The sequence below is a fragment of the Colletotrichum karsti genome (assembly GCF_011947395.1).
Source record: "Colletotrichum karsti strain CkLH20 chromosome Unknown Scaffold5, whole genome shotgun sequence".
In the NCBI taxonomy this organism is placed as follows: domain Eukaryota; kingdom Fungi; phylum Ascomycota; class Sordariomycetes; order Glomerellales; family Glomerellaceae; genus Colletotrichum; species Colletotrichum karsti.
In genome coordinates this window covers 334,358-343,903 of record NW_024065905.1, presented here as the reverse complement: position 1 = coordinate 343,903, position 9,546 = coordinate 334,358, and the positions used below count along the sequence as shown (strand labels likewise).

General features: G+C 54.3%; 1 protein-coding gene across 1 annotated transcript; it reads left to right on the top strand.

Moving 5' to 3' along the window:
- Positions 1 to 5,284: 5,284 nt before the first annotated feature.
- Positions 5,285 to 8,733, top strand: CkaCkLH20_02103 (uncharacterized protein; the record flags this gene model as incomplete). Its single annotated transcript, XM_038884822.1, has 5 exons — positions 5,285 to 5,399; positions 5,468 to 5,586; positions 5,635 to 5,670; positions 5,728 to 8,003; positions 8,058 to 8,733. The coding sequence occupies 5 exons, from the start codon at positions 5,285 to 5,287 to the stop codon at positions 8,731 to 8,733; spliced, it is 3,222 nt and encodes a 1,073-aa protein (XP_038749610.1).
- Positions 8,734 to 9,546: the final 813 nt, after the last annotated feature.

Below are 9,546 nucleotides of genomic sequence, written 5' to 3'. Positions count from 1 at the left end.
CGGTAGAAGGTTCCCTGCAGTTATTGCGAAAGCGCAGCTTCATCCATGGAATACGAGTCGATGGGTCCTTGTTGGCTATAGCTTGGCGTGTTGCAAGTAAAGAGAGACATGAATGACGGAAATGATCACATTGCAGAATAGACTCTTGGATTCAATTCATCTAGAATCCAATGGTGGAATATTTCACACTTGTCCACTGGACGGTTAGCTTACGAATCATCTGGTCGAAGCTTGTTAGCTGAACTCATTCGCTGCTTTGGACACCTTACCTACCTACATAGTAATTAGGCATATCCTTTGCCTGCGTTGGTCTCTCCCGCCGGGCAGTCAGGCCCGATCGACATAGGCCCAACCCGGTGCAGAGGGCCAGGGTCTGAGTGGTGTAACCACGATGAATCAATGGCTTATCTCAAGGCAGACTCAGCAGGGCCGAGGCCGCGCAGCCTGCTTACTGTGTACGGTTGAGAGCAACTGCCGCCTCATTCAAGAATCAAGATTATTGGCGCGATTGCGGTGCACCAGGCAGCAATGCAGACGTCCACATGCCGTCAAGCTGCCCAATGCTTGAAATACAAACAAAGCTCAGCCTTCTTAAAGACTCACCTCGTAAACTCGCGCGAATTGCTTTCGGCCCATACCTCTCACTTCACCTGCCCAAGTTCGAAGGCGGACGCCATAATTGCATGACAACACTACTGAATGAAGCGCTGGAAGTACGATCCCCCGCATCGTCAAGGGCAGCCTGAGCCCGGATCTTCGTAAGCCTCTCTTCCATGAATCAATGTGAACTTTGATTAACCTTACGTAGATTGCCCTCAGAACCTTACCATCCCGATCCTTAACTACCCGAGAGGCCTCGAGACGCCTAGAACTCCAAGGACATCAAAAATAACCCGATCAAGCCTCAAATCACGAGGATCCTACAGCGGCGTTGATAGCTCCATGGGGAATCTTGATATCAGGCCAGACACCGAAAAGGAGGATGAGGAGGACGGCACGTACATGGTAATTGCCGAGAAATCCAGCCCGGGTCCAGCAGTCTGGGGGCGTTACATGATGCAACGAACTCGCAATTCGCCCTGGGAGGCAGTAGAATGCAAACTATCAAGGAGAGGGACAGAGACCCGGCTGAGTGAAGGGGAAGTCGACTGCGGCCAATGGAGTCGCGAACATGGCGTGTGGGAGCCTCAGAATGAGGCAGCGGTACACAATGTCGCGGCTTTCCAGCAAGAGGCCGAACGCTTCTTCAAAGACAACGGGGGGCTTCGACGCAAAGCAAGTCATGCCGGAGCGCAAATTATGGGTTGGGATCATGCCGAAGGAGCGGAAAACTTCCCAAGGGGCGTAACGGCATACGCGGGGGAGCAGGTGGTGTTGCTTGCAGAGCAAGCTGTGCTAACTGCCCACCAAACATTGACCGGCAGGTACGTAAGGCTGCAACGCAGCCAAGCCGCTGCTGCAGCTGCAACCACACCTGCTGTCGCAGCTCCAAAGCCAACTGCCTCTACTCAAACACACCAATGCACGAAGAATTGCATGCGGGGTGATAAACTGTTGGATCTGGAGAACGATCAAGTCGTCGAAGCTCAGGGACAACCCTATATTGCTCTAAGCTATGTGTGGGGACAATGGACACCCGAATTGATGGCCACAGTCAAGACAACGGCCGTAAGGGAGTGCAAACACCTGTGGATGGATCAGAGGTGTGTCGATCAACTTTGTGGAGAGCACAAAAAAGAACAGATACCATTGATGAGAGAAAAGTACGGAGCAGCCTACAAAACATTTGCTGTCATTCCAGAAATCAGGAGTCAAGTGCCAAAGGATTTGATGGAAACAGATGGGCCTTGGGACCGGGAGTACTTCAGGAAACATGTGAAGGAGCTGGCAGCCCGGCTGCTGCCTTCCGACTGGATGGGCAGAGTGTGGACCTGGCAAGAGGCCATGGCCTCCAGCTGCTTGGAGTTTTCGACAGGAACAGGGCAAGTATTGGACGCCAACAGAGTGGCAACCCTGCTGTCTTACGAAGACCACTCGCCAGTAACCAGATACGCGATAATGGACCCCGTTCACATCGCAACAGGCACAGTTTCTTTACCAGTCAGCATCACAGCCCAAGGTATGACTCTGTACGAAACAGGATATTCTGCGAGCAAAACCACAGAACATGAGAAATGGATGGGTACAGAGGCGTGGAGTGGAGGGGAAACTGTTGCGGCTGCCTTGAGGGCCACAGCCCACAGAGACGCCACTTTGGAAAACGACGGGTTATATGGAGTGATAGGACTGACACATCCACCCGAAGAGGTCAAAGTGGACTATACAGTGAGCGTGGCTGACGTCCTGGCGGGATTGGCAGCCTCAGGAGGGGTGCACACAGACATACTGCTGCATAAGATGTCTTATGCTGAAGATGGGAAAGGCTGGATGCCGAGGCGTAAATCGGACACCCAATGGGGCGGCAATTCATGGCACATGAGACCTACCGCCAAAGGTCATCTATCTACCACAGGCACACTCATTTGCAATGTCCCGGTCATGAAAGTCGCTGGAGCAAGAGGTGAAACAGTATGGACTGACAAGGGGCAGTCATTGCAGGTGGAGCGGTATTCCTCACAAAGCGTGGAGGCGGGAGACTACGTGCTGAATGTGGCCTACGACTGGGCTGTTGGTCTTCACAGGTGGATTCTGTGCCGAGGGGAGCTTAGCCGGCTGCACAAACTGAACATATGGGTGTTATCCACAGATAGCCATCTTGATGCTGAATGGCAACAAGTCGACATAGGCTGGAGTTCAACCGACTGTCGGAAATACATCCAGTAGCCGTTTTGAATCGCCTTGAACCGAGTTTGATCAAGGTGCCCCAAGATCACGGGTCTCAGCTTTGGAAGCTGTAGCTGATCGATCCAGAGGACCCACGACATCGTGCGGTTATGAAGCGGATCACGAACAATCTATCAGACTAAGCAAAGCACTGTATATAAGGCATAGTAATTGGAAGTGACGGGAAAGTTGCCAAAGATCTTCTACGCCACTGAGCTCGGATGACGCAGCATATCGCTGTGAGGTCTTGAACATCACGATGGCTACGCACGTTAATGATATTTTAGTAATTGGGCCAGAGGTTGTTCTCGAAGGGATTTTCAACCGCGTGATCCAGAAACATCAGGAGAGTCTTGTCAGCCAGAATATATGGCTGGAATAGAACGGAACGGGGGTTTAGAGCAGGAGCGAGGCCCGCGGTCACGCCGGTCAAAGCCGGGATGCCCCACTTCGCCGTAGCCGGCGCGGAAGTGGAGACAGCGCCGGGCCCGGCCGTCTAAACATGATTTGTGAGGCGTCCCGATCTCTCTTTCGGCACTACCCAATGGAAATGCGCAAGAAGAGCATAAAAAGGCTGATAACATCAGTGATAACATCAGTACATATTTTGCTAGGAAAGTTTTCCTGAGACGGACTCCAGCGATCTGATCTTTAGAGAGAAAACTCTGAGACTGATTAAGCCCATTTTTCTCAGTTGGCTATTAAACCCGTGCTAAAAAGAGGCGGCGCAGCGTGAGCAGTAACAGCAATGGTGATAGTGCAGGTACATGTACAATGATGCTAATGCGCTTCTGATGAAAGGTACGAATGTTATTGACCGAATGATTGGAGATTATGGAAAACTGCCGCCGTCGGTGAACATCTCAGACATCCTGTGCCGCTTCACTCATACATCAGAAAAGCAACGTGTCACGGAAATTTAAAAAGCTCGTACTCAGGCATGCATCTTGCAACTTCAATGTTCAGGCCAACGTACGTGTCAGTTGGCCTGCAGAGTTAAACTTTAGGGTATTTTAGGTCTGACTGGCGCTATTGTTGCGTCAATGTTCCCCGCAATGTGAGAACGAGAACGAGCTGGTCGGGATTGGAGGCCGCTGCCAAGTTGGTTGACGATGTTGATGAAATGGCCGTCGGGCAGACTTCCGAGCGGTAGGAGTTCACAACTGCAAGTGCAAAGTCAAGAGAACGGACGAGCGACCGTAACATCCGTAGACCGGTCACGGAGCGGCGGGCGTTCCATTTCGGTCTGCCCGACGGAGCGGGCATGGAGCAATTTTGCTGCCGGCGCTCCAGGTGAAGGGCGCCGCGGAGGCGGCCCTACGCTTTGCCATGTGAGCGGTGTTCATCAAGGGCCTGCTGTGCCGTGGAGGTGCGCTAGGGGATCAGATCTCGGGAATCGTGTCCCTGGACATGGGCCAAGCACGCCAACGTTGTAACGGTCCTGGAATTGTTGGGGGCCTTGAGTGGTTTCTGGGCAGATTCGTAAAAGGGGGAATGGTGCCATGAATCGGCGACCTCGGCACACTTGCTTCTCACTTATTTTTTCTCATCATCTCCGAACGATGATAGGGCTAGAAACGGGAGCTCAAATCCGTTCCGTTCGGGCCTGCAGCGCTGGCTACGAGACGGAGCTAACCCCTGACACACCGCCAAACTGGCCGCAAGCTAAGCATCTTACATGCAGTATGTGTGTCTTACTGATGTGACAAAGTGGCGTACGTGCTAAGCAGCTTATTTTCGCTTCATCATCATAGGACGGAGCTCAGAGAACGGAGCAGGAGGATCGGAGAATCATTCTACATGAAATCCACGGAGCGGTTGGTCGGCCGGTCGGAGGATGGAAAACGCCAGTCGACGGAGCTTCAAATGGCATGCTAGCAGAAGTCCTCTGCATACAATGGAAACATGGAAAGTCCATGTCGGGGCGGGTTTGGAAAGGTGCCGAATGCCTTGTTTCACCACTGGCGAAGTACACATGCAGACGGGGACGGGCGGGATGGCCGACTCTGAGTGACAAGCTGGCACGATTCCCGTTCGTCTCGACCATTGACGACGCCGGGATTAGCCCACGTCGCCGTGGGAAAAGTGGAAATAAGGGAAATCTTTTTTCGGGCATGATATCAGCGTTCATCCTAGTGCTCCACGCATGATGACGGGGCCGAGGCATAACGCCAACGCCGTGACGAAGAGATTAGCTGTGTCCGTTGTATGGGGCCAAGTCTTTTGCGATTGTGAATATTATCAGGCTCGAATCCCCTTTCGAAAGATGTCTTAATAACTTGTGTCTAGTCCAGATTCAGGCGTAAACTCCTCCTTAATCATTTCTATTGTTGAAGCTACTCTTCGCTACCTCCTCGATACCTCCATCGTAACCATCCAAGTATTCGACCAGAAATAATAACCGTGGAGTGATACCTACTCTCTCATTACCACACCACACACCACACATCACACAACCAACATGTCGGAAACGGTACCAATCCCAGAGCCCTGGGGGCTGCCGCTTCTCGGCAACATCAATGAGATCAACCCTGAATTTCCCCTGGGGTCCATGATGTCGCTGGCCGATCAATACGGTAAGCTTACGACCCTGGCCACCTCCCCTATCTTATCGATGGCAAGCTTCTGACATCTGCACGCCAAGGCGAGGTCTACCGTCTGCGTTTCCCTGGCCGCTCGATCGTCGTCGTCTCGACGCGAGCTTTGGTCAATGAGACCTGCGATGAGAAGCGATTCAAGAAGTCCATCAACTCGGCGCTAAATGTGAGTTAATTCCACTCATTTGAAGTTCACGATCTGACCCCGCTCCAGGAAATCAGAGATGGCGTCCACGACGGCCTTTTCACAGTGAGTTTAGATGAACCAAAAAAAGTGATCATGAGCAAATCTTAACTATGACGCCAGGCGAAAATGGGTGAGGAGAATTGGGGCATCGCACACCGCGTTCTCATGCCTGCATTCGGCCCCCTTTCAATTCGCAACATGTTCGATGAGATGCACGACATCGCCACTCAATTGACACTCAAGTGGGCACGATACGGCTCCGAATCGCAGATTATGGTCACCGACGATTTCACCCGATTGACCCTCGATACCCTGGCATTATGTTCCATGGGTTACCGTTTCAACAGCTACTATTCGCCAGTTCTTCACCCATTTATTGAGGCAATGGGCGATTTCCTGGTCGAGGCCGGCAACAAGTCTCGCAGGCCGCCCCTGCCAGGAGTTTTTTTCCGCGGACGGGACCAGAAGTTCAGTGACGATATTGAGGTTCTCAGAAGCACCGCGAGAGAAGTTCTGGAGGCACGAAAGGCCGAGGGAGAGAGGAGCACCCGTCGCGACTTGCTGACGGCCATGCTGGAAGGAGTCGACTCGAAGACCGGAAAGAAGATGACTGATGAGAGTATCATGGACAACCTGATCACGTTTTTGATTGCCGGACACGAAACAACATCTGGTCTCCTTTCATTCGCCTTCTACCAGCTTCTGAAGCACCCGGAGGCCTACCAGAAGGCCCAGCAGGAAGTCGACAGCGTCGTCGGCAAGGGACAGATCAAGGTCGACCACCTCTCGAAGCTCCCTTACATCAACGGCGTGCTCCGCGAGACCCTCCGCATCAACGCCACCATCCCGCTGTTCACCGTCGAGCCATTCGAGGACACCCTTCTCGGCGGAAAGTACCCGGTCAAGGCGGGCGAGACCATCATCAACCTGCTAGCCAAGTCCCAACTCGACCCCTCCGTGTACGGCGAGGACGCCAACGAATTCAAGCCGGAGCGCATGTTCGATGACAACTTCAACCGCCTCAACAAGGAGTTTCCCAACTCGTGGAAGCCGTTCGGAAACGGCATGAGGGCGTGCATCGGTCGGCCCTTTGCTTGGCAGGAGGCCCTCCTGGTCATGGTCATGCTTCTCCAGAACTTCAACTTCGTTCTGGACCCGAACTACACCTTCGGCGTCAAGCAGACGCTGACTATCAAGCCGAAGGACATGCACATGCGCGCCATCCTGCGCGACAACCTGACGCCGACGACGCTGGAGCGTCGCTTGGCTGGTCTCGCCGAGCCCGAGAAGGCCCCCGCCTCCGCCAATGGCAACGCCAACGGTGCAGCTGCTGAAAGCAAGGACGGAATGCCGCTCACCATCCTTTACGGTTCCAACAGCGGTACTTGTGAGGCTCTGGCTCAGAGAGTTGCGTCGGATGCTTCGTCTCACGGCTTCCGCGCCACCAAGATCGACTGCCTCGACAGCGCCAATGGCAGTCTGCCGACAGACCAGCCGGTAGTCATCATCACCGCTTCTTATGAGGGTCAGCCTCCCGACAATGCTGGCCACTTTGTCGCATGGATCGAGGGCCAGGACAAGGAGAAGGCACCTCTCAAGGACGTCTCCTACGCCGTCTTCGGATGCGGTCACAAGGACTGGGTGCAGACCTTCCACCGTATCCCCAGGCTCGTCGACAGCACCATGGAACAGCTTGGTGCGACGCGTTTGGCCGAGGCCGGTCTCACCGATGCCTCTACCGGCGAGGTCTTCACCAACTTCGAGAGCTGGGAGGATGACGTTCTCTGGCCTGCACTGACCAACAAGTACAAGACCACGAGCGCAGATGACAGCAAGACCAAGGGCGTCGACGTCACCATCAGCAACCCTCGCACGTCCGCACTGCGCCAGGATGTCAAGGAGGCCTCTGTCGTCAAGGCCCAGACTCTCACGAAGGGCGGCGACCCCAGAAGCATCAAGAAGCATGTCGAGATCAAGCTACCCGAGGGTATGACCTACACCGCGGGTGACTACCTCGCCGTTCTCCCCATAAACCCCAAGGAGAACGTACACCGCGCCATGCGCCGCTTCCACCTGGCTCGCGACGCCCATCTCAGCATCAAGACGGACGGACCTACCTCGCTGCCCATCGACAGCTCGGTGCCGGCGAATGATCTCCTGAGCTCGTACGTCGAGCTCTCGCAGCCTGCGACGAAGAGGAATCTCCTCGCTCTGGCAGAGTACGCTAAGGATGAGGAGACCAAGGCAACCCTGAACCGCCTTGGCGGCGACGCCTATGCCGATGAGGTCAGCGCGAAGCGCGCTTCAGTTCTTGACCTGCTGGAACGCTACCCTTCCGTTGAGTTGCCCATCGGCGTCTTCCTTTCTATGATGCCGCCCATGCGTGTCAGACAATAGTAAGTTAAATCCTATTCACACAAACAAATCTCAGACGCACTAACGCAAGCCAGCTCTATCTCATCTTCCCCCATGGCCTACCCTTCCAACGTCACCCTCACCTTCTCCGTTCTTAACGAGCCGTCACTTTCCGGTCAGGGCCCTTACATCGGCGTCGCCTCATCCTACCTCGACTCGCTCGCCGAGGGCGACACCCTCCACGTCGCCATCCGCCCATCCCACGCCGCCTTCAGCCTCCCCTCCGACCCCGAGCGAACGCCCATGATCTGCGTCGCCGCCGGCACCGGTCTCGCCCCCTTCCGCGGTTTCATCCAGGAGCGCGCCACCATGATCGCCGCGGGCCGCACGCTGGCGCCCGCGCTGCTCTTCTTCGGCTGCCGCTCCCCCGAGCACGACGACCTCTACCGGGACGAGTTCGACAAGTGGGAGGAGGCCGGCGCCGTCTCGGTCCGCCGCGCCTTCAGCCGGGACTGCGACAAGAGCGAAGGCTGCAAGCACGTGCAGGACCGCATGTGGAAGGACCGCGAGGAGCTCGTGGAGCTCTGGAAGCAGGGCGCCAAGGCCTACGTCTGTGGCTCTCGCGGCGTGGCGGAGTCGGCGAAGGAGACTATCATCAAGATCAAGGTTGAGATGGAGAAGGCCAAGGGTGAAGAGACGGATGCCGAGGGTGTCAAGGAGTGGTTCGAGGCGTTGAGGAACATCCGTTACGTCACGGATGTGTTTGACTAGGCTAGAATTGGGCATTTGGAAGCATTGGGAGTTTCTTATCGGTTATCATAGAATGGACTGGAGTTCTGTCGTTTAGATGGCTTGTAGTCAATACCCAACATTAGAATGTCACGTCATCGTGTTTTGGTATTCAACGGTTCCAACGGTTCATCCCAAACTTTTCATCGGACTAAATCATATCCAACTCGAGGCGAGTCACATGTTAAGAATTGCTATGCTTATTGGGATTGGTTAAGTCGGCATCTTTGCAGTTCTCCGAAATAAGTACCGCTCACTTCTTTGGAGAAAATCAATGAATACGCATGTGCAATTTTCAGTTTCGGCTGCTCAGCCGTTCTAGGAAGATTCTCGCCGAGGCTCAAGCTTGAAACCCGTCCAGTAACGCTTACTCGAAAGATTCCTAGGCATTAAGTGAGGGCTGCTGCCACTAACAACAACGTGACTAGTAAGGACCATTGTCTGGCCAATTCCCTGAATTGCGCGTGGCTGTGACGACATATACGGCATATGTCATTGCCGATAACGCGTCCGGAGTGAGGGTCCCGGCCGTTCGGCGGTCGCGCTCCACCCAGACCGACGGACTATGAACGCGGGCCGGTTGACTTTGATAGCCGAACTTAAAAGAGGAGGCCGGACATCCGGATACAAGACGGCAAATGGGTTTGGAGCCTGTGAGCTGGGTTGGTTGCAACTATGCAACTACCGACTGATACATCCCAAGCTCTCCATCATGGAAACCCCTACGGTTCATCTGGATGGCGGGTAGCTTCCACGAGAATGCTATTCATTGTGCAGTATCTCATTCTAGGTCAC